At 36.3% G+C, this 24396-nt stretch overlaps 4 protein-coding genes across 6 annotated transcripts; 2 read left to right on the forward strand and 2 right to left on the reverse strand.

Annotated features, from left to right (window-relative positions):
• Positions 1–508: 508 nt before the first annotated feature.
• On the forward strand, positions 509–4573 carry LOC120261281 (elongation factor-like GTPase 1). Its single transcript, XM_039269111.1, has 2 exons — positions 509–630; positions 1271–4573. The coding sequence occupies exon 2, from the start codon at positions 1271–1273 to the stop codon at positions 4367–4369; it is 3099 nt and encodes a 1032-aa protein (XP_039125045.1). The 5' UTR covers positions 509–630; the 3' UTR covers positions 4370–4573.
• Positions 4574–5525: 952 nt separating this feature from the next.
• LOC120260448 (chaperone protein dnaJ 20, chloroplastic-like) lies at positions 5526–7360 on the reverse strand. The gene is made up of 2 exons (XM_039267926.1): positions 6900–7360; positions 5526–5993 (listed from the first exon to the last, which is right to left on the reverse strand). The coding sequence occupies exons 1-2, from the start codon at positions 7323–7325 to the stop codon at positions 5862–5864; spliced, it is 558 nt and encodes a 185-aa protein (XP_039123860.1). The 5' UTR covers positions 7326–7360; the 3' UTR covers positions 5526–5861.
• A 3400-nt stretch (positions 7361–10760) lies between these two features.
• Positions 10761–17431, reverse strand: LOC120262206 (splicing regulatory glutamine/lysine-rich protein 1). Of its 3 annotated transcripts, none has more exons than XR_005536720.1 (6): positions 16329–17431; positions 14024–14543; positions 12253–13684; positions 11789–11850; positions 11460–11652; positions 10761–11354 (listed from the first exon to the last, which is right to left on the reverse strand). XR_005536720.1 is itself a non-coding variant. In XM_039270282.1 (3 exons), the coding sequence occupies exons 1-3, from the start codon at positions 17284–17286 to the stop codon at positions 12532–12534; spliced, it is 2631 nt and encodes an 876-aa protein (XP_039126216.1). In that variant the 5' UTR covers positions 17287–17431; the 3' UTR covers positions 11952–12531. The 3 variants fall into 3 exon arrangements, 1 of the variants encoding a protein (XP_039126216.1); XR_005536721.1 differs by having other exon boundaries at positions 16335–17430; XM_039270282.1 differs by lacking the exons at positions 10761–11354; positions 11460–11652; positions 11789–11850 and having other exon boundaries at positions 11952–13684.
• Positions 17432–18727: 1296 nt separating this feature from the next.
• Positions 18728–23693, forward strand: LOC120260720 (ER lumen protein-retaining receptor). Its single transcript, XM_039268277.1, has 6 exons — positions 18728–19045; positions 20499–20698; positions 21600–21740; positions 21832–21912; positions 23182–23309; positions 23513–23693. Exons 1-6 carry the CDS (start codon positions 18814–18816, stop codon positions 23556–23558), a joined length of 828 nt encoding a protein of 275 aa, XP_039124211.1. The 5' UTR covers positions 18728–18813; the 3' UTR covers positions 23559–23693.
• The last annotated feature ends 703 nt before the right edge of the window (positions 23694–24396 follow it).

Here is a 24396-nt window from a genome sequence, read left to right on the forward strand (position 1 = left end):
GGTTGGACCCCTCTTAATTTTCCAGTCTAAACTTAAAAAAAAACTTTATTTACCAAAAAATTCAGAAAAATCATTTATATTTCTTTTTATTAAAAAAAATACCGACTCCGCCTTTGATATACTTCATTTTTGAATCGTAATTTTGTTTAGTTTTCCCTCTAGTGATAATTTTTATCAATCAAAACTAAAATTTGTAAAATAGAAAAATAATAAGAATTTTTTTTATTAAAATTAAAAATTTTATTTAAAAATAACTGTATTTTTACCGATCTGTTAATCTACTGACATCGATCTCTTATGTAGTATGTTTCATATGAAATGAGGGTATATGTGATTGTTAAAATTCTTTCTTATGTACGTCTTAACTTACCCTAAATAAAAATAGAGGCAATTGTCGCTTATTTGTTAAAAAATTAAAAATTAAAAATAACGGTAATTTCAATTTCTGAACTTCCTGAGGTTAGTTTGTAAATAAAACCCCAAACTCTCTCGCTTCTTTTCGCTCGCTTTCTTGAAAACCAAACCCTAACGCGAAAAGGGAAGTCCTTTCTAATTTCAATCGAAGACGCCAGCTGATTACCAGAAGAATAGGAAAAGGTTCACGGTTGGAGTTCCTCGTTGTTTTCTCAGGTGATCTTTCCTACTTGTGGTTCTTCGAAAAAAAATCTGAGTTTCTAGGGCTTGTTTAGCACTTAATTTCTCATAAATCCAACATTTTTGAGCTGATACGTCTCATTCATAGCTGATGCGTCTCATTCATAGTTTGATTTCTGGAAAGAAGTTGTTCTGAGGTTTTGGATCGTTTTAATTAGATTGTTACTGCAAAAAAGAATGCCTTTAGAGAGTTTGTTCATGATTTCATTGGTGCAATTATACTGGGATGTCAGAGGTTTTCCTCTTGAAAAGATTTGGTTTTTAATCTTTATTAATCATTACCTGAGTTTATTGAATCCCTGTGTTCTTGTGGATGAATTTGCGTATGAAGGTATGAAATAAGCTTCTTTTTTTTTTCTTTTTTTTCTCAGTACCTGAATGTTTGCTAGTTTTAATTTTTTTCTATTCAGCATTGTTGGTTTTTGTTCTTCTTCACCTTTTAATTAGAAAATAAGTATTGAGCAAACAAAGTGCTCATTGTCTTTGAACTGTTAAATAAGCACTATTATTATTTGCTTGGGTAATGGTTATTGTAATGCCTTTTGTTTGACATGAGAATTGTTCTTTTTTTTTTCTTGATTTCCAATGTTTGTGCTTTTTTTTTTCTCATGCCAAGATGGAGGAACTTGGTCAGCAAAAAATTCGAAACATCTGCATCCTTGCACATGTTGATCATGGAAAGACCACGCTTGCAGACCATCTGATTGCCTCATGTGGTGGTGGAATTCTTCACCCAAAACTTGCTGGCCGACTAAGGTTCATGGATTTTCTTGATGAAGAACAAAGGCGTGCTATCACAATGAAAAGCTCTTCAATTTCTCTCCAATACAAGGGTCACTCCATTAATCTGATTGACTCTCCTGGACACATGGATTTCTGCAGCGAGGTCTCCACTGCTGCGCGGTTGAGTGATGGAGCCCTAGTTTTAGTAGATGCAGTCGAGGGTGTTCATATCCAAACACACGCTGTTCTCCATCAGGCTTGGGTGGAGAAGTTGACTCCTTGTTTAGTTCTGAACAAGATAGACAGACTGATCACAGAACTTAAACTTAGTCCAATGGAAGCTTACAACAGATTACAAAGGATTGTTCATGAGGTGAATGGAATTGTCAGTGCATACAAGTCAGAAAAGTATCTTTCTGATGTTGATTCTCTCCTTTCGGGAACAAGTAGTGTTGGTGATCAGGAATTTGTGGAGGACGATGAGGAAGACACATTCCAACCACAAAAAGGGAATGTAGCTTTTGTCTGTGCATTGGATGGGTGGGGTTTCAGTATAAGCCAATTTGCTGAATTTTATGCTTCTAAGTTGGGGGCAAGCACAACTGCTCTGCTGAAGGGCTTATGGGGTCCACGATATTATAACACTAAGAAAATGATGATTGTTGGAAAGAAGGGAATGGATAGTCTTGGTAAAGATCTGCAGCCCATGTTTGTGCAATTTGTGCTTAAGCCTCTCTGGCAGGTGTACCAGGGAGCTCTGGATGCTGATGGTGACAAAGGGATGCTTGACAAGGTCATCAAAACCTTTAACTTGGCAATCCCACCTCGTGACTTGCAAAACAAAGATCCTAAGGTTGTTCTTCAATCTGTCATGAGCCGGTGGCTTCCGTTGTCTGATTCTATCTTGTCAATGGTGGTTAATTGTGTGCCCGATCCATTGTCTGCCCAATCTATTCGGATATCACGTTTGCTTCCCAAGAGAGAGTTAACATTGGATGATTTGAGTCACAACCCTGACGTGGTTGCTGAAGCTGAGCATGTGAGAAAATGCATTGAAACTTGTAATTCGAATAATGAAGCTCCATGTGTTGCATTTGTTTCAAAAATGTTTGCTGTCCCATATAAGATGCTTCCACAAAGATGTCCAAATGGTGAAGCTCTCAACAGTCAACATTTAGGAGAGGTTGGGGTTGGGGAATCAGAGGAGTGCTTTTTGGCATTTGCCAGAATATTCAGTGGGGTTCTTCACTCAGGGCAGAAGATATTTGTTCTTTCTGCCTTGTATGATCCTTTGAACGCAGATTCTGTGCAGAAGCATCTCCAGGAGGCGGAGCTGCAGTCTTTGTATCTCATGATGGGCCAAGGGCTGAAACCAGTTTACTCTGCCAGTGCAGGAAATATTGTGGCCATTCAAGGTTTGGGTCAGCATATTTTGAAGAGTGCAACTCTCTCATCTACTAGAAATTGTTGGCCGTTCTCAAGTTTAATGTTTCAGGTGGCACCTACTCTTAGGGTGGCTATTGAGCCTTCAGATCCATCTGACATGGGTGCACTTATGAGGGGTCTGAAGCTTCTTAATCGAGCAGATCCTTTTGTAGAAGTTACGGTTTCTTCTAGAGGTGAACATGTGCTTGCGGCTGCAGGAGAAGTCCATCTGGAGAGATGCGTGAAGGATTTGAAGGAAAGATTTGCCAAGGTGAGCTTGGCAGTATCCCCTCCTCTTGTTTCATACAAAGAGACTATTGATGAGGATGGAACTGCCTTCTTGGATAGCTCAAAGACATCTATTGGTGGTGCAGAATGGATTGAGAAGACCACACCCAATGGAAGATGCACGGTAAGAGTGCAAGTCATGAAAATGCCTGCTGCTCTTACCAAATTCCTGGAGGAAAGTTCTGACTTTCTTGGAGACATAATAGAGGGGAAATCTGGGAAAAGAAACGGAAGCTTGAACTCACATAGTGAGCATGATGATATTGATCCTGTTGTGGCACTGAGGGAGCGGATTGTTGATTGCATAGAGACTGAATTAGAGTCCTCTTCTTCTCAAACGGACAAAGAAAGTTTTGAGAAATATCAAAAAATGTGGTCTCGGTTTCTTCAGAGAATATGGTCACTTGGTCCTAGGCAGGTTGGGCCTAACATTCTTATAGTTCCAGATTCGAGGGCCAGAGGTTCAATTACTTCTAGCAGCGGCCAAACAGGTATTCTTCTATGCGGTCCTTGCCATGTATCTAGAAGGCTTGGGCTTTTAGACTCCTCTGATTTAGAAAATGATGAAAAACAAACCAAATCGGGAGAATCAATAGAAGAAATAGAGTCTCTATACGTGGAGGCAGAGGGTCTCAAAAGCAGCATTGTTTCAGGATTTCAGTTGGCAACGGCTGCAGGACCTTTATGTGACGAGCCCATGTGGGGCCTGGCATTTTTTGTTGAGCCTTACATCTTTCCTGACAACTCCGAATCTAGCCATCTCCCGGATCAATACGGTATTTTCAGTGGGCAGGTGATGACTGCTGTAAAAGAAGCTTGTAGGGTGGCTGTGCTTCAGAACAAACCAAGACTTGTGGAAGCAATGTACTTCTGTGAGCTGAACACACCTACGGAATATCTAGGTCCGATGTATGCAGTTCTTGCTAGGAGGCGAGCTAGAGTTTTGAAAGAGGAAATGCAAGAAGGCTCTGCTTTGTTTACAGTGCATGCTTATGTACCCGTTGCCGAAAGCTTTGGGTTCGCGGATGAGCTCCGTAGATGGACCTCAGGTGCTTCAAGTGCCCTGCTTGTTTTGAGCCATTGGGAGATGCTTCCACAGGACCCATTTTTTGTTCCAAAGACTGAGGAGGAGATTGAAGAATATGGTGACGGTGCTAGTGTCCCTCCAAACATTGCGAGGAAGCTTATGAACTCAGTGAGGAGAAGAAAAGGCCTATCTGTTGAGGAAAAGGTGGTTCAACATGCAACCAAACAAAGAACGCTGGCCCGGAAGGTATGAAGCTTACGCTACAGAGTTACGAGATTAATTTTGTTTTTTTTCTTAGCTAAGAAAACATTTTTGTCATAATGCATCAAAGAAACATTTTTGTCTTGATACATAGATGATGTGCTTTACTGGGCAAGCTATTCATGTTCCTGAGTTTGACTTGTATATTGATTTCTTTACTTTGATTGCAATATTGGTAATAAAAAGGTGCAAATTTGAAAATTCCATCTTATCACAGTTAATTGTGGCTTTTGAATTTCATCATTAACTTCACTGGTCAAAACATATTAGTCTCTTCAACTTCAGTTTATTCAAGTTTAAATCATGACGTTGGTGCTTGCTCTTCTTTTTTCTTTCTTTCGCTTTTGAAATTGAAGGCCTTGTGATAATCATCCTTGAATTCTAACTACCTTGATTGGATTGGCTTATCAAAAAAGTGTTTTTCAATTTAGTAGAAGTCTTCTTGTAGAGAACTTAAGCATTCTTTTTCAGATCTCGTGTTTGGATCGCTTTTTCGTAAAAAAATAGAAACCGTAAAAAACCGAAAATAACTTTTTATCATAAAGTTCTGGTCACTGCTATTTTTTCTAGAAAAACCAATACAAACAATTTCTTTTGAACCTAGAAATGCTTAAATTATAAAAAAACACTTTTGAGTTTTTCAAAAACTAATCCAAATAAACCCTTAATCTAGAAAGCATGATTTATTTTTTAATGTTGTATCATCATCATCATCATCATCATCATCATCATCATCATCATCATCGAAGTAGACATGTATAAATAGAATTTTCTTTCCATTTCCTTTTGTCATTTTTCTCAAGACAGACTCGTACCACACAAATCTCAAAATTGCTTGCCTGCTTGCGCCTCCCCACCCCTTGGCAGGGGGGCCTTAAATTACATCAATTTTCCAGTGAAAAAATAACAATTTTGTTACATGGAATTTGCATGGCAGAAATATTCATATGGATATACACCAGAAAAGGCGACATCTGGTTGTCAGCCTGCTATAACAACCACCGCAGAATAAAATATCCAATCACACACACACACACACAAGCACCGCACAATTGTTCTGCTGGAAACCTTAAAAAACCAGTGTTTCAAATGAACATAAGAAACAAGATTCTGACAATAATGGTTCTACTTCTATTAAAGCCGAACATTAGAAAATCATCAATTAGTCAAAGCTTTTCATTAGCCATACACAAGTCACAAACGTTCCCTGGTTGCGGTTAAGGCACATGACTCAGCATTATATACACAGAGAAACACAGCCAAGCACACCTTGTAAGTTACCCAAGCCTTACTGCAAACATTGCAAAACATCTCCCCTTATGTACAGTGGCTTTATTGCCAATAAAGCCTTGTATACAGACAACAGACCTATATCTGGTGACAGATTGGATACAACCAGAATAACCTATATATTGCGTGGTATATTATTTTGGTGATATACCATTACTTGGGCCAGATTTACAATCAAACTTGCATTAATGATTCATCCCTTTGCCTGGCGCATTCGAGCTCCCCATGACAAGTTCTCCATTGAATCCCTTTGCTTGCTTCGCATCTTCAATGTTTCAAGCTGATCTTGCCATCTGTTCTTCCATGCAGCTTTCTCTTCCAGTTCCTAATTCAAAACAAAGTAAATAATGCTCATATTATTATTATTATTATTATTATTATTATTATATGCAGACGGGTAATATCTGGGAATAATTTATATAAGTACAGTGGCAGGATAACAAATTATTATAGGAGAAAATGAGTTACTAGGATTGTCAGAAACATTATATATATATATATATATATATATATATCAAGACTAGGCAAGCTCAAAAATAAATATAACGAAGGGATATAACATTAACTGCTTGGTCCTCGGTAACTGATACAAGACAAATTCCAGTTTCCAAAGAAGAATTTTGAAGTCACAATTAGGGATACAAAGAACAATAAAAAGAGTTTCATCAGTAATATAACATTTTCAGCACAGAAAGTATCAAGAGGACACTAGGAACCATGCAAAGAAGACTATATAGTTTTAATGTATCAGGGAGCTTGAATTCTCAAAATCTTGTTCTCAGGAAGCATGTTCCATATGCCACAAAAGACATAAAGGATTTAAAAGCCAAAAATTGAGTGGCAATCAAGATGAAAGTAAAAGCTGTAATCTTTGAAAGGCCTTTCAATTTTCTATGAATGAGTTCTTCAACGGGAGAAACATTGTTTTAGAGCAAGTTTAATGCAAAATTCTTAGAATTTGAGAACAATTTCCATCAAACAAAACAAGGAAAACTTCAACTCTTCAAATAAAGTTCAAAGCATTAAGAATACTATCAAATTCAGCAGTTAAACCAAAAGTGAAGAAGATCGCGCAGGTGAACCAATCTTATCCACAAAATTCAGATCCTAAAAAACGCTTTAAAAATGTCCCAATTTCCCCAAAACTGAAAAACAAGCATCACCGATTCCCCCACAAAAGCATTGCATTTCATCAAACAAATTCCCAAAAATTACAGCAAATCAAACCAACCTGATCGAACCGCCTCCTTGACGATAGCGCAAACTGGAGCCCTCGAGCAAGGTCTCTATCGTACATAGCCCGGCGACCGGGATCCGAGAGCGTCTCATAAGCCTCCTGTAACTCAATAAACCTTCTCGTGTACTCACTGGCGAGGTCCGGTGGCGAGACATCCGGGTGGTACTTCCTCGCCATCTTCTTATAAGCTCTCTTGATCTCCTCCAAGCTCCCACCCTCCGAGATTCCAAGCAAATCATAGAAGCTCGCTCCAACCTTGCCACCCTCCTTCACGGCGGCGCGAGTCTTGAGTCCGACAGCTCGGAGCCCTGGGTTCTTGACCGGCATCCACCCAAAAGCTCCGGCACCGGCAGCGCCGCCGCGGTGGCGTAGATGAAGGGGGGCCATGCCAGCCCCTGGTAGTATAACTCCGCATCTCATCTTTCCTCTTTGTCTCTTTACAGTCCGATGTGGAAGAAAAGAAACGCTTGGTGTGGTTTTTATACTCTTTTATTTCTCCATTTTAGTTTTCCTTGTTTCATACACACCCCTTTGAATTTCTAAAATTACAAATATATTTTTTTAGAGATATATCCGGTTCCGGATAAGATTCATTGGAACGAAATTGTTTTTGTTTTTTTATTTTATTTTTTATAAAAGGACGCGCAATTGTAAACTGCGGACGCTTCGATCATGGTGCCTATATTTATGACAATTTTGTACTCTCTATATTTTCGCTATTGAAAAAAAAAAGTTGATTAAAATTAATTAATTATTTATATTTTATAAAAAAAATTATTATTTTTTAAAATTATTTCTATTTAAAACTTCTCTAAATAGAGTATATAATTTAATGTTTAATTGATTATTATTTATTAAAAATTTTACAAATATATTATATTAAAAAATAAATTTGAAAAAAATTATTTCACAAAATTTTTAATATAACAAATAAAAAAAACAACTCCAAAACATGACAAGTAAAAAAAACGGAGGGAGTGAAGTATTTAATATGATTATATTACATTTAAAATAGTGAATAATTTTCATTATATTTGTTATAGTTTTCATCTCCTCATCATACGGAATTTTAGAATGGCTTTTATTTTAAATAAAAAATAATTCCGGTTTTATCATACAGTGTCAATATTGTTTATATTATAATATATATTCAAATTATTTTATGTTGAACTAGGAAAGAGAACGAATAAAAATCATAATAAATAAAATTTTAATTTTTAATAAATCAACTGAACATAACTAGTGATTATTATATATATCATTATCAAAAACTTTTTTTTATATCATAATTATCATATTATTGGGACGAGGAAAAAGACGATAAGAAAGAAAGAGATTGCACGCAATGGTTTGAGACTCTGAAAGGGAAAAAACCATGCATGTTTAGAGAGATATATATATATATATATATATATTTTTATTTAAGGATAGGTCCGATAGGATGCAAATAATTCACAAGTAGTTCATACGAAAAAAATTTAGTAATGAAAATTAAAATTGAAATAGAAGGCTGCGGTACTTGAGCATGTGCATGTGCATGTGCCACACTCCAAGTATTGTTCTAGAAGCCTTTTGCGAAGTTAGGTTACTTTTTGCCCAACTTGCACACTTTAGGTTGGCATATTACTTTGAAAGGGATCACACCCAAAATGTGCTGCCATTAAAGTGTGAGTCATATCACTATTTGTGAAGACTGTATTCGGTGAACGTAACGTGTTAGTGTTTCCCCAGTTTAAGTGCCATTTTTAGTGTATCAATTATTTATTATACTAGTTCATTATATTTAGAGATCATGTATCATTTTAACATTAAAGGTACGCTGTTCAAAGTTTATTTAATTATCAAAGTGATATAACGCGGTTTTATTTGATTTTGGTTTTCTCATGTTATTCAATTTGATTTGAATATGCCTTTGTGTAAATTTGGTTATTGCTAACCATTTGCTTCACCGGCACAATATCCTGTGATTATTTATTTATTTATTTTTAATAAATCCTGTGATTATGATTATTAATTGGTATTTTTACAATTTTAGCACCACAAATTGAAGTGGGTGGCAGCGTTTGTAATTAAAAAAAAAAACCAATTAATAATATACTATTTTCAAATAAAAATTATCATCCAAAAACTCTATAATTATACAAATTAAATACAATTCCTTACGTGATTACATAAGTTCAACAGAAACCTATCCCAAATAAATAAATTCATATTATAAATTACATTAATGGACCTAAAATGTTTTAGGAGCTGTTTGTTTGAGGAAATTTGAAACTTCATATATTTGAAATTATAATTTATTTAAAAATTTTCTATTTATTTAGTGAAATTTTAAAAATTAACATAATGATAAATCCAATTGAACCACCCTTGAGTAGATTTCCGAATACATTCAAAACCAATTTTTTTCTTTTTTTTCTTTTTTTTCTTTTGAAAAAAACCAGTATTTTGTGACAAGGTGTAAGGACATGTTATATTGAACAATATGAAATTCGGACATTAATCATCATGGGTGACCCAACCCAAGGACCAATGCAACAAGGACTTTAACAAATTTATTGGTTTATGTAACATCAACAATTGATGGAAATGGATAAGACCTACAAAGATAGAAAGGTAGGCGGTCCGGACCACCGTCATCTAGAATTTGGACCAAAAAAACATTACTTTATTTTCATATGTACTTTTATATCAACAATAATAACAAAATACTTTAAGGCACTCAGACATTTATGAGAGTTGAGAGTTTGAGGTTTTTTTTTTAATACATATTTAAAATACATATTAACAAAAAATATATATGTATATATGTGTATATGTTTGTAGTGATTTATTCACATAAAATAAAAATCAAAACTATATTTATATATATATATATCATCTTTGTTATGCAAACGAGAAAATTTTCATTTTAGACATTGCCTTAAAATTCAGCACAGCAGCCATCCACCTTCTCCAAGGCCCGTGAACGTTTAAACTGAGCCTTTTATAAAACTTTAAAAACACACACACACACACACACATTTCCTGACCTGGTAGCATTATGTAAACTACACCCTCATTTTTCTAAAAATTCGTCACGATTAAAACTCTTAAATACTCCAAAACAGATTACATAATAAAAGAGGTGAAGCTCTCAAAGTATTTTGAAACATGGCAATGTTAACTGAAAATCAGAATGCCCATTCGATTGAAATATAAACCGTTCATCAATATATACATACATATATAAACCTATTAATTTTACTTCTAATAAATAATTTTCTTGGGTAAAGGATAAATATAGATCATATTCCAATCAAAATTTATGCACACAACATCCACACAACGTCCTTTCCGCATTAAATCTATTGCAGAAAATCACCTTACAAAACAAAACTTCAAAATAGAGCAAAAACTGTTCCCCTTCTTCCTTCACTACAGTATATTGCAAAATATGAAAAACGTTTACTCTTTCAAAATAAATAAATAAGGAGTTACTTCACAGCGTTTTCGGCTGTGTTTTAAGTGGATCTGAAGTATCCTCTGCATAAACACTAAACTAGTACTACTACCAAACCAATGGAACATCAGCCACATGCACTAATTTTTTTTTTTCCCCTTGTAATTTTGTACCTAATATTTGCATGCAAAAGGGTTGTTTGGCAGCTTTGGCTAAAAAAGGCAAGGTTCGCCATCAGGGAAAAGGTAAAAGAGAGAACCACCCAACAGCAAGAAACTTCAAGTAAAGGTGATCAGAGAACCAAGCATGCAGAAACAGAGTCAGCACAAGCTTGTTTACTTGCGATTAAATTTCAGGTAATTGGGAGAAAGAAGGGAATAGGGGAAAAAACAAACAAACAAAACCAAAATAAATAAATAAATAAAACCCATGAAGATGAAATTTTCATGAGCATGGTAACAAGAAGATGTTATTTTCTGGTAGGTGAATCGGTGAGCAAACTAAAAACTCAAACGAGTGACACCAAAATTCTTATAGCTCACAAATGTAACCAGAATGAGAGGAATTTCATGATGAAAACCTAAAGACAGCTTTCACAAAACACAAATTGGCTCAAAGATTTCACTAAATTAGGGCAACACTTCCGAATTACCTGTAACGAGCAGACATGAAGATGATCAGAAGTTATCCAAGGATCTGAATCTACAGAACTTAGCCATAGTCAGTCTGATGAGCCAGCAGCACCATCATCTTGCCTAATACAAAGCCCAGAAGATACAGACAACTAAATAGCGGTAGTGATACCAAATATGCAAAGCTTGAGATTCTACATAATATAGTGATGTCATGAAATTTCAATTAGGAAGAGGTCCAGAAAATCTCAGAAAATAAGGCCCAAGCAGCGTTCTGAGAGCTTAGTTGATCCCCAAGTTATAGATATCCTGTCCAATTAAGGGAAGGGGGCATCACTTGCTCCTATAGTACTCCAGCAATCTTCACTAGAAAACCTGCACATATATTCAATAGGATAGCAAGCATCACAAAAGTGAAAGGGTGTCAGGGACTGTGGTCTTTTCCTTGAGATATTGAGAGAAGTTATCATGGAGCCCAACCTTCTGATCAGCAAAGAAGTAAAGAGCAAAGCAAAGAATAAAGAGCATAAGAGGTCTTATCCAATGATGTGAATCTTCGTGCTGTTAAACAACCAGCAATGCGAGTATACAACCTATTCCCAGGCGCCGCCTCCTTTGAAGGTAAGATGACCAACAAAGGACCACTTTCGGGGGGGGCCTTCACTATAGTACCCTGATTTCAAGATAAAAAAACAGGCAAGAGAAAGAAAAAGAAAAATAGGAAACACAATAAGTTGGCGCAAACACACCTGTAAGCAAAAAAACTCGTGACAAATTTAACAACTAGGCTATGCAAAGAAATAATGCACCTCATGAAAAGAAACCTTCATCTTCCCCAAGAAAATTCATGCAGTTAAACAGCAAGCAAATCCTGCATCCAACTGAGAATTAAACTCTGCTTCCCAGTTTCATCAAAATCATTCAGTTTTCAGACAGCATTAGGCATCACAATGGAACAATATGAAGGCATAATTGCCATCCAAATTACTAAATTATCTTATGCAGAAATGCTTTAACTATTAATTGCAATGTACAACAAAGACAATTCCACCAAATAGATCATGCAAGTTCTGTCATATGATCCACGCTAGAACAGTTTCTTACACAATAAACAGATCAACCAATTGGCAGAGAACCAAGAGAGCCAAAGACATGTCCAGAATATGGTTTGATTAACAACAACATGTCCAAACAACTGTCCCAAGCTTTGGATCTGAAAGGACAAACATGTGCATATTGAAGAGCAAAAAAAACTGCAAGAATGCCAGCTTACCAGATGGAAATAAAGTGGAGATTCAACAAGATCTTCAAATCTGATCCTCCATTTCTTGGACTCAGGTTCATGACATAAATTCAGATTTATAATAGAACATTCCACTCACATCTTCAGACTTTTTTTTGCAACACCACCAACATCAACCATCCCCTGCATGCAAAACCTGTGGATGAGAAGCAGACCTAATTCATAAATAAACTTTCCTGCATCAATTGTATAACCCCAAAATCGGAGTTAATTAGTATAACATTGTGTCTGCCCTTTTTAGCAGCCTGGTCAATAGCTCTTGATCAAATCATCCGGATTGGACATATCTTTCCCATTTTGGCCTCCTGCACTGACAGACACCCCAATTTCTGACAGAATCCCATTAGTTGAATCTATGTTATCATCTTTAGTCATAGCATCAGTGTCTGGCAACACATTATAATCCAAGCGTGGCGGTTCATTACTTGCGAAATTTGCACTCTTCAATTTTGGTTCTACTCCCAAACCTTCAGGACTTGAATTTCCCGATGGATCATTCATTCCATGTTCTTTATTTTCCTTTCTCGATGTTTCATATTTATTGATGTCTTTCTTGTTCTTTGAGGTTCCATCATCTGTGACAGAGGAGCTCCTCTTGTTATTACCAGCAGATAAATCCACTGGCTGATCTTCCCCATGGTCCTGACAATCCTTTAATTTTTTGCTAGTTAAGTCAGTTATGTCAGATTCCCTTATATTCTTCTTCTTCTTCTTCTTTTCAGATCTTTTAGCATTTTCCTTGTCATCAGAATGATGCCTCCGTTCTGCGGATCTTGACCTGGAGTGCCTACTGCGCTTGGATGATTTTTCATGGCTGTCTCCTGGTCCTGATCTGCTTCCTCTATGATGCAATGGTGACCTTGAACCAGTTCGAGCTAACCTTTTTGATATGGGGCTTTCCCTTTTTGCATCATCCTTCTGATTAGACCGTTCCTTTCCTTCTGTGGACCTGGATCTTGAGCGCCTGCTGCGATGAGAACTAGGCTCATGCTTATGTCTAGGAGAAAATCTGCGCCCTCTGTGGTGCCTTGGGGACCTTGAATCAGCTCGAGATCTAGATAACCTCTTTGTCCTGGGGCTTAAACTTTCTCTCCGCCGCTTGGGTGATCTAGACTCAGTTCGGAATGATTTCCTTGTATATGGACTTGGACTCCTGCTTACACGTCTTCTTGAACCAGAAGCATAATGATCACGAGATCTATCTCTTTCCCGCCGGCCACTCCTGCTAACATCTCTTTGAGACCTTTCCAATCCACGACTTGAGTGGTGGGACCTAATTGGTGATCGTGACCTTTTATCTCTCGAGTACTTGATTGGTGAGAAAGACCGAGATCGCCTGCTTCGACGGTACTTGATGGGTGACCTAGACCTAGATTTAGATCTTCGATGGACAGACGGTGATCTACATAAGAAGATAAATGATCAATAGAGATTTGAAAAATCAACATAAGTCGAGACAGTTCAAAATATTGTTGCTGATTGACTGTTAAGAATGCTTTAACTGATCTTGAAAGCAATATAGCATTTGTCTGTGTTTAATACAAGCATGTATTATCATAAGATTACCAAGATGCTTACAGTTGAATAATGCTAACAAAACGCACCACAATTCATGGATATCTTTAAAACCAAAATGCTAGCTGTTTAAACAAAATTTTAAGCCAAACAACCCAAAAAAAAGATACATAGAGCAATAGCTAAAAATGGCAAGGGTATACATGATTGTTCCACATTCCAGTACCTGGACTTTTTTTTCTCTTCTTCCTTGTCATCACTTCCCAATCCATCAGCTTTTAGCTTTTTGCTTATTTCAGCAGCCCTGGCTGAAGCCATCTCTGTTGCAGACTTCATTGTTGCTGCCCGGTTTGCAGCCTGCTGAGAGGCAATTGTCTGTTGCATGAGCAAAGCCTGCTGAAAGTTCATCTGTTGCATCGCAACTGCTTGCTGCATCATCAAAGGTATAGATGATTGGGCTGATAATGAATTTGCCAAAGACGACTTTGAAGGAAGAGACTTTGCCATCTCAACATTCAATGGACGGCCACCAACATCCATGTTATTTAGAGCCAAAGCTGTTGTTGCTTCTTCAGGCTTTGAAAACTCTATATATGCGAAGTGCTTAGAATCCGTAATGGTACAATCAACAACTGTTCCACAGTAAGCAAAAAGCTGTTTCAGCTGATCTACTGTGAGCAGGGGGCTAAGATTGCTCACTTGTAGTGTTCTCTTCAATGCATCTTTCCCAGCCTTGTCAGGTGAATCTGGCAAAATGTAAATAAATAAAATAATATGCATGCTACATGAGATAGGCAACAAGGGATCATATGCAGCAAAAAAAACATTTTCAGATAGATACATCAAAAAGATTAAAAAATGGCATAAAATCAAGGACTCACGATAAGCAAAGAAGCAAGCTGAGCTTTCTATTGATGGTAAGCCCCCATTCCTCATGAAACTTGTAAATCTACAAATAGCATGAGCTTAACACTCATATTGCCACTAAATGTCTAACAGGAAAGGCCGATATTATCACAAAGCCAAAGCCCGACATGGCATAACTAAATTTCTTGTTATGTGTATGACAGAACTAACACGAGGCCAAAGCCCAGTATTAACACAGACCAAAGCAAAGAATTATGTAGAGAACAATGTATAAATGATCATTGGGCATGTACAAGCCTAAAAAAACCAGATGGTTCATAGTTCTCACAAGTTACAGCTCCAATATCCTTGGAACATAGATGGATGGAAATTATACTTGGCCATCAAAAACAAGCAAAGAGAAGCAAATAGACCCGAAGCCCTAACAACCATTATAGATAATGGCAAATGCTAACTCGTAAGCATGTCATTGCAGAACAATCCATACATACATAACGAGGATCTTTTCCATGTATATCCTTTGAAAAATATAGATATTGCATGTATAACCTTGTCAATATATCTTAATACCCTGCTTTACAAATTTAAGATCGTTACATTTTAATCCTTGTTAACAAGTATTTCCTTGACAATGTATAAATTTAAGCAGTACATCTATAACTTAGATCATTACTGTGAAAGGACCAAGGCTCTTCATATAATATTTTTCAAAACTTTACACTGGCTTTAACTCAGGATGAATTTATGTAGTTGGAAAATTTATAGGGATTTCTACATAATTAGGTAATTTTATTGGAGTGTACATGTAAACATGCATATAGCATGGTTCATTTGAATGTGAAAAGCGAAACTAATACAGCAGTCCAATATACAATCAGCCAATTAATGGATATAAGTAAAAACTGCTACCAACTTACATTGTTAAAGGTCAAAATCAACAAATTATAAATCATGCAAATTAATAAACACTTCAAATGTAGAGAAAAAATAATTTTCAGCCTTATTAGTTAAAACATATGTGAAATGCAAAGGTTTACTAACCATCATTAAGCAAGTCACATGCCACTCTGTGATACTCTAAGCAGAGTGCTTCATAAAAAATTAACTCTGGAAATAATACTTCAGATTAATCAATTTGGCCTTAGACCAACAAGGTCTATAGACAAGCAAAACTTTTCTTCAATGACTACTAACAAATTTAGGAGAACTGGCGCTGTCTATGTCTGTTATTTAGATCAAAGAAAGCATACAACAAGCTAACTATGATTGTAACATAGTGGCACCCAAAAGTAAAATAGTAGGCCACTCATTAACATATGTATTCTGAATACATTACTCATTTTGCAGGTTTAACAAATAAATCCTAATCAAAATAGAACTTTCAACCATGTTTAACATTCAGACCTTCACCTTTTGCATTAGGTATGGATAAGTTTCCTAGCATGTTTTAACCCTTACAAAACATGCAGATTAGAAACAAGAAGAGAACAAACATTGAATAGCATCTGCAAGTACTTTCCCTGCAATACAACCATAAGGAAAATAACCTAGCACAATTCAAATCTCAACCAACCAAGATAGCAACTCCCATATTAATTAAATGCGAAAATAAGTAATTCAAAAATCATATGAAATTGGAGTGACCGTTAGGTAAGAAGGCAAACCAGTACCATTCCCAGATGCCTTGACCTCAGCCTGCATCTGAGCAGCATGTGCCTGAAGTGCCTTGGCAGCCATGATGGCCTGCGCAGCAGCCATTGCAGCTGCAGATGGGGCCATTGGCGCCTGACTCAGTGTCCCCATCGAGGTGGTCGCAGTGAGTGCCATCATAAGAATATTATGCGGTGGATGGTTAAATTTGCAATCACTCTTGGCGCATCTCCCACTTAAATACTCCCTACAAACCTCCCCCAAGTTTGCTCCTATCCCCGGGAGCACAACACCCCCTGTAGCACCTGGTAGGGAGCCTGGAATCATCCCTAGAAGCCCAGGAAACGCCCCCGAGACAGCCCCGGCATAATTGGGCATGTTGGGCATGGTCTGATTCACCATGTTCGGATACTGGCTCATTGTGGTGGCAACGGGGAGGGTTCCGGCAGGCCCAGCGCTGAAGAAGACGGGAAAAGGGCTCCCCATAACAGGGCGTCCGTCAAGCTCAATATGAACCATGTAGTTACCACGCTTAGGGACAGCATACGTGACGGTGTAAGTCCCATCACCCTGGTCCTTCACCATGCCTTCCTGATCAGACCCACCGACACCGACCCCAGGGGAGATCTTCACCTGAACGTGAGCACCGCCCGACGGAACGCGGCGGCCATCCGAGTCCTTGGCCGTGAGGACAAACGAGGCAGGGGCGCAGGCGGTCCCACCTGCGATCCCAGCTCCGGCAGCTAGGGACTTGGAGGGATCGGGCGGGCCGATGGGCTTAGAAGAGAGGTCCTCCTCCTCATCATCATCGTCGGATCCCGCAGATTGCTTGGGTGGATCAACAGCCTTGAAAGTGGCCTCGAACGCGGCCTTAGCAGCGGCCGCCTTCTCCGCCTCGCTCTTCAGCTTGGCCTCCTCGGCTTGCTTCATCCACACAGGCTTCGCCGCCGCGCTTCCACCGCGATCGGCCATGGATTGAAACCCTAATCGGAGATCGAGATTGAAGGGGATTAGGGTTTTGAGGGAAGGGAACGCACCTGGGAACTTGGAGTTGCGGATTGGTGGATGGCCACGATGACAATGATAAGATGGAGGGTATAACTGGAAACACGCTAGTGAATTACCCAATGGAAGAGCTTATTTATAATAAAGTTCAATTTGGCTTCTTTTTTTTTTTTTTCTTTTTAAGTTGTTATAAAGTGCCAATAAAGCCTATTTTGTAATATATACAAATATTAAAATTATTAATTATATAATAACCGTCAAATATTTCCGTGTAGTGGAAAGATATGTGACCATAAATAAAAAATGGAGAGTGGAATAAATCCGCCATTGCTATTGTAATAGTAATATGTCACTATAATTATGCAAATTATTATTATTATTATTTTATTTTTAATAATGTTTGTGGGAAACAATGGTAAATTCTAAAAGATATTGTGTTTGATTTGAAACTTTTAGATAATTAATATACGGAATGATTTGGTGAATTTCTGCCTTGAATGTATTTTGAACCAAACTCTGAATTTAAAATTAAAATACTTTATTATGTTATAGCATTATTATAATCATATCGCAAATGAGATTTACTTTATTTATTTTTATGGAAATTCAGATAATGAAATATACTTGTGAATATCCATATTTTTAGTTGGCTGTAATTCATATTATTTTTTAACATAATGACTTTGAAGCCAATGGTTCCTTAAAAAAAACACAGGTCCAACAAAGGCAAACATCAGCCTCGTGGTGGGCCTATGCAGCTCGATTACAAACACTACAAACCACTTTTACTTTCAATTGAATAAAATAATTATGATTTTTATCAGATTTTTTACTTATATATATATATATATATATCTTGATAAGTGAAGAGTATATAATTATTTCAAAAAATTAAGATAACAATAATAAGAAAATTTAGATCCATCTAGTCTATCTATATTCATATGTTTTCTTAAAGAAAAAATAATAACCAAAATATAACGAAAAAACCCAAAAAAACAAAAAAAAACTCCGTCTCAGTGCATACAAGGTTTTCTATATATTAATTAATTTTAAAACTTTATTAAAAAAGTCATAAATACCAATATTCAAACAAAATAAAAAAAGGCCACTAAAATCCTAAACAATTAATCCAACAAACCGGGTTGAAAACCAAACCAACCCAACCCAACCCAACCGGGCCCATAAACAATCCTAATCTTAACCATCGTGCACGGCACGCCCTAGTTCAGCACGGCCCAATAGATCAACTAGACTCCGACCCAATAACGGTCGTAAACCCAGAACCCACGTAATCGTTTACTTTCCACGTGTCAAAATATTATTGGATCAACATTAACAACCCTTTCCACCGCATCACGCCATAAAGTCTCGCCGTGAAATCTTCATGCATTAATCCACACCGACTTGTCTTTGTCTTCTCTCTCTCTCTCTCTCTCTCTCTCTCTCTCTCTCTCAAACCCTCGTTCTCTCCGTCTAGAGTTTGGGGATCTGATGGGACGGCGGCGGGGTGCTAGGGATCCGGTGAACATCCTCTTCGGGTGGGTCCGGCGGCAATCGGTGAGGGTGCAGGTGTTCCTCGGCGCAGTGGCGGCGCTTGTCGCCCTCGTTGGTCTGAAGATCTTCGTCCGTGATTATGAACACTTCTACATCGCATCTGAGGCCGTCCATGCCGCCGGCATCCTCCTCCTCATCTATAAGCTCACCCGCCACAAGACTTGTTCCGGTGATACTCTCCTCTTACCCTTTATCATCTATTTGTCCGGCTTTTCTCTGAAAGACTGGGAGTTTAATCAAATTTTTAGTTTTTATATTGGATTGTTTCTACTTTTTGACTTAGTTATATTTTCTCTTCTCTTGCTCATTCATGTCTTGCTTCAAGTAGGGAACTTTATCTCTGATTATAATTGTCATTATTATTTTGATTTCTGTTTCTCTGGTTTATTTGAAATTAATTGTTTTTTCTATGTTTTTTTTTATGGATAGTTAATGAAAAAAATATTGTCTATGTGCCCGCTGCAAGTATAGGATTTTTTTTGTGTATACCCTTGACCTTTAGCTTAAACATAGCGAGAGTGTGATTAACTGAATCCAGATATGAAAATTGATTATTTCTTGGAATATTTTGTCCGATATTATTAGTCCAAGGGACTGTGGTATTTTTGAATGAATTAGGAATTGATGGAGTTGATGCAGTAGTTTATGGTGCATGAAATTTAGTTTGTTATGGGGTATGAATATAAATGCAGATTGAAGCAATTTTAAGTTTTTTGTAAAGAGTTTCTTTTTGGAGACTAAAAGCATAATCAGAGCTTAGTGCTAAGGTTAAGTTTGCAAAAGTTTGGGATTTTGGGAAGCTGCCCAGAATTAAGTGAGGCGGTTGAATTACATTACTGTTCTGATTAATTCAAGCTTATTATTATTTTTTTGATAAGACAATTAGTGTGGTGGGTCCCTGTCTTAACATGATATCAGAGCTATGGCTATGATCTGTCTTAACATGGCCATAGCTCTGATACCATGATATCAGAGCTATGGCTAGGATCTGTCTTAACATGGCCATAGCTCTGATACCATGTTAAGATAGGATTGATAGTGGTATATGATCAGCTAGAAGGAAGCGTCTCCTACAGGCAATGTGGGACTATGGTTTTGAGCCACTGCGTCCCAACACCCCCTAGGCCCACAGCGGATGTAGGACTCAAGATCTTAACCATAACTCTGATACCATATTAAAACAGGGACCCACCACTTTAATTTCTTCATAACTCAAGTTATGAAGAAATTAAGGTGCTACCTAACCTTTTTAATATTAGAAGAAGTTGTTAAATGGAATTATGTGAACTTCCTCCGTTATTATTCATAAAGTGAGCGATGTTCATGGAGTGAACATTCATGCTTTGACGTTTTGTTGTCATCAAAAAGTATAACTTGTCGTTTCAAACTCCCAAAACAGTTCCAATGATCTCCCAAAACAGTTCCAATGATCTTCTTTGTGTTAATTCGTGGTGGTTCAACTGACAAGTTTATTATGCCTGTTGGCTCTAGGACTTTTGTACCTTTGTGGATCTAGTTGTCTAAGCTTGTCGTTTCCTTTTTTTATTGTTTTTAGCTTCGCCTCCTTTTGGCTAAAAGAAAAAAAATTTGACAAATTTATTATTGTAACTTATCTCATGCAGGTCTTTCCTTGAAGTCTCAAGAGCTAACTGCCATATTTCTAGCTGTAAGACTATATTGCAGTTTTATTTTCGAAAAGGATATCCATACTATCCTTGATTTTGCAACTCTAGCTCCGACTCTATGGGTCATTTACATGATTCGGTACAAATTAAACTCCAGTTATGACAAGGAACTAGACAACATGCCGAGATACTATCTGGTAAGGTGGTTACAAAGCTCCTTGAATTTTGTTAAGAGAATTTTATTTCTTATGCTATCTTTGTAAAATGTCAATGGTGAATTCTTTTGTAGGATAACCATCGTTGCTAATGAATCACTTCTCTTAGTTGTGACCTCTCTGGCATGTGATGTTGATTTAATTTGCAGCTGGTTTTTTAGATTCATCATGTTCATTCGAGAGTCATAACTACGAGACATGGTTTGGAGATATTGTTGCGATAAAATTTTGCATTAACTGCTTGCATCATCCTTAGGTGTCACCATTTTGAGTATGCCTGTTAGTGTCCCAATTGTAAAATTGTGGTATAAATATTTGATGTTTAGAGTAGTTTGCATGTCACCAGAACAAACGAGACTTTTAGCATTTTGTACTGTGTAGTTGTTACGGCATCCATGCTAAACCAACTTTATGCTAGATTTATTGGTGATTATACTTGGTCCATGACTTGATTATTTGATCATCAGAGGACGCGAGCAAAACAAGTTTGTCTATATCCATATTTATGCCATTTACATCAGTTTCTACTAGTTAGATGAACTTTTATCACAATCGTTATTTTAAAAGTGGTAACTTTTCTGATATCTAGCTGTTATAGTTTCGCTATAATTTTCCAAAAGATTGGTAAGTTAAAGAAAGGGGAACATGTGAAAATTGATATCAATTCCTTTCTTCACTTCAGCACCCATATCAGTCTTATACTGAAATAGGATAAATTTGAGTTTTAATAAGTTATAGATGTGTAGTTTGCACCAACAGGCTGATTCCGAACTTCACATTGTTGCTTTCTTTTATTATTTAACGTATTTATCCAATGTATTTAACGTGTTTAAGAAGCCACAAGTCGCACATACTCATGTATAACTAATGAATGACATTGCAGGTGCTTTCTTCAGTTGTCATAGCAGTATTCGTCCATCCTATTTCTAGCAGGCTTGGCTTCAATTCAATTTTATGGGCATTTTGCATGTACCTCGAGTCTATCTCAGTTCTTCCTCAACTTAGAGTGATGCAAAATGCAAAGGTCCAAAAAAAAAATTTTTTTTATTGGATCATCCCTTTTTTTAAAGCTTTCATTTGAAGATAAGTTATTATTGTCTTCACTATTATTGCAGATGGTTGAACCATTTACAGCTCACTATGTATTTGCCCTGGGTGTTGCAAGATTCTTGGGTTGTGCACACTGGATATTACGGGTATGAGGTGTTCTTTTTGTTTTGCGATTAAAAGAAAAGTTAATTAACTTTGGATTTTGTGATTAAACTTTAACTGATGATGCCTTTTGTTTACCTAGCTTCAATACTTCAAATTATTTGCATCTATATGAGGCCTTTTCCCCTGCAAAAAATATATATTGAGCTACGGCTTATCAATCATAGGAAAGGGTTGATTTTTGTATTTTTGAGTCTCCAAGAGTAATTAAAGACTGATCTTATTGTGCATATTATGTGATGAACATCAGGGTAGTTAGTGAATGGCATGAATATTTATAAGAAAAAAGAAAAATCATAGGAATTGTATTGGCAGAGTTTTGTTAAATAACTTGGATAGGTCCTTTCTATGATTAAACAGAGATGTGTCTTGAGCCATTAGAGCTGAAAGTTATTGTGCGTTATAATAAGGTAACTTGAATTATTCAATGAACAAGTTAACTGAGTAAAGATAAGTCACCTCTACTAGTCACGGGAACCTGGACAAAGGTCTTTGTTTTTAACAAAGTGGATTTCAACTGAAATCTTAGCATATAAATCATATAGAAGGCCATTCTCTGAAACAAGATAAGTCATCCAACTTCATTTACATGTTTTAGGACTCTTAAATTTATGAGACATTGACTTGAACATTAAGATGTATACTGATTGTTGGTTAGAGGATTAAGCATGCTCTTATATGTTATATTTGTTGTTATTAAACTGGGTGGAAGATGCTATAAAATATATGCAATCTATGGTTGCAAGGAGTTCGTTTCATTTAAAACATTAATATGCTCCGCATATGATAGCATGTTGAAGAGTAATATTGGTCATTGTCACTCCAATTTAAGATGGCATACTTGATTATTTTAGTATATTTATTGTACTGATATAGAGTGAGCTTCTATCTGGTTCATGTTTGAAGTATATGTAACAAACTTGTATTGTTGATTGAAAAACCATACATTACAAAAGCTGTTATGGTTGTGTTTATAAACAGAGTAAGGGTAGATTAAGATTAAATTTGAGAAACCATAAATTATAATAAACTTATATTTGACTTATTAGGTGTAGTCTTATCAACTCATCGTTTAAATAAACTTGAAATTAATTTAGAGTCAGCCACTAACTCAGCGGTAATTCTTAAATTTACTGAATTAAACAGTGACTGATGTAGGAATTTCATGTTCTCTTATCATAGGCACTATGTACTCGAGCAATATTTATTCAATTTTTTCTAAATTCATCTGTTAGCATTTGACATGCATGCAGTTGATTGAAAGCCGTGGAGCATTTCTTTATCATGTCGGAACGGGCTTCTATTGGACAATTGCAAACCTTACTGCTGAAGGTGTTCAAACTTTTATCTTGGCTGATTTTTGCTACTATTACATTAAAAGGTATAGTTTCTTCTTTCATTTTCTTTTCCTCCAATTCTCAACTTGTCTAAATATTTCAGTGCAAATATATCAATGTAACTATATTCTTTAGTCATAAAACCGTTTATGTGGTTGCATTTGCATATATATACTCATGTTATTATGAGACTTTACAAGGCTATATATACATGCAAAAGGGACCCTTACTTTTTATTTATTTGCAGCGCAATGTATGATCAACTCTTGAGAAGCCTGTCTTCACCAGTATAAAGAGTGAATGGATGTCAACCAGATCTCATGATTACTAAAAATTACTCTTTCTAAGACAGTTACAATGTCAATGCAAATGAAGTTTGTATTTGAACTCTTTTCTTTTCTATAATGCAACATATTAAGTTTATAATACTATATATAGTACTCATATTTAGTCAATAGTTGCAGTATGAAATAGAGATATTATAAAAGACTCATGGCCGTGCCCTGAAAATTGTGAATGTAAAGTAGTGTTAGTCTAATTGAAATGGAAATTGTTCATTATATATCTGTTGGCAATTTGGAGAAGTGTTGAAGGGTAAAAGGATTTTACTTACATTAAAAGATTGGGGAATTGAGATGCAGGTTATAACTTGCAGAAATTTATAGGGAGCATTTGATTGCAGATACTATAAACTTTGCTCACAAGATGTGGTATGAGATGCCTGTTATTTATTATATTTTATTTATACACATTAGAAACATGTAACTTGCATTTGATGAAATCTGACACTCTATACAGTGGTGGTAGTTGTGGGGATTGAGGCCTGGCCATCCATTCAGAGGTTGTTGTATAAAAACTATTAAATAATAATAATTATTATTATTATATACGGCGAAGTCACATTACTATACATTTACATTCAGATTATTTTATTATAACATATGTACTCAGTTATTCAGACCCAAGTGAAACTAAAAATTTAAAAACAAATAAAATAAAATAATCGCTATTATAGCTCTGGTTCTCTATCAGTATTTTGCTTAAGTATGGTTTGATTTTTATATTATTATTATTTTTTATTCTAACAAATAATATGATCAACATTTAATAATCTCATGCCAGTATTTTATT

The sequence above is a fragment of the Dioscorea cayenensis genome, chromosome 5 (genome assembly GCF_009730915.1).
Source record: "Dioscorea cayenensis subsp. rotundata cultivar TDr96_F1 chromosome 5, TDr96_F1_v2_PseudoChromosome.rev07_lg8_w22 25.fasta, whole genome shotgun sequence".
Classification (NCBI taxonomy): Eukaryota; Viridiplantae; Streptophyta; class Magnoliopsida; order Dioscoreales; family Dioscoreaceae; genus Dioscorea; species Dioscorea cayenensis.

What these genes read in the sequence shown, in the direction of transcription:
- LOC120260448 (XM_039267926.1), bottom strand. Translation starts at nt 7,325, where the DNA reads ATGAGATGCGGAGTTATACTACCAGGGGCTGGCATGGCCCCCCTTCAT. An exon ending in CAAGGAGGCGGTTCGATCAG is followed by an intron (nt 5,994 to 6,899) that starts GTTGGTTTGATT and finishes GTTTTGAATTAG; the next exon opens with GAACTGGAAGAGAAAGCTGC.
- LOC120261281 (XM_039269111.1), top strand. Translation starts at nt 1,271, where the DNA reads ATGGAGGAACTTGGTCAGCAAAAAATTCGAAACATCTGCATCCTTGCA.
- LOC120260720 (XM_039268277.1), top strand. Translation starts at nt 18,814, where the DNA reads ATGGGACGGCGGCGGGGTGCTAGGGATCCGGTGAACATCCTCTTCGGG. An exon ending in GAGTGATGCAAAATGCAAAG is followed by an intron (nt 21,741 to 21,831) that starts GTCCAAAAAAAA and finishes CTATTATTGCAG; the next exon opens with ATGGTTGAACCATTTACAGC. An exon ending in TGCTACTATTACATTAAAAG is followed by an intron (nt 23,310 to 23,512) that starts GTATAGTTTCTT and finishes ATTTATTTGCAG; the next exon opens with CGCAATGTATGATCAACTCT.
- LOC120262206 (XM_039270282.1), bottom strand. Translation starts at nt 17,286, where the DNA reads ATGGCCGATCGCGGTGGAAGCGCGGCGGCGAAGCCTGTGTGGATGAAG. An exon ending in GGCATCTGGGAATGGTACTG is followed by an intron (nt 14,544 to 16,328) that starts GTTTGCCTTCTT and finishes ACATTTTGCCAG; the next exon opens with ATTCACCTGACAAGGCTGGG. An exon ending in GAAGAGAAAAAAAAGTCCAG is followed by an intron (nt 13,685 to 14,023) that starts GTACTGGAATGT and finishes CTTCTTATGTAG; the next exon opens with ATCACCGTCTGTCCATCGAA.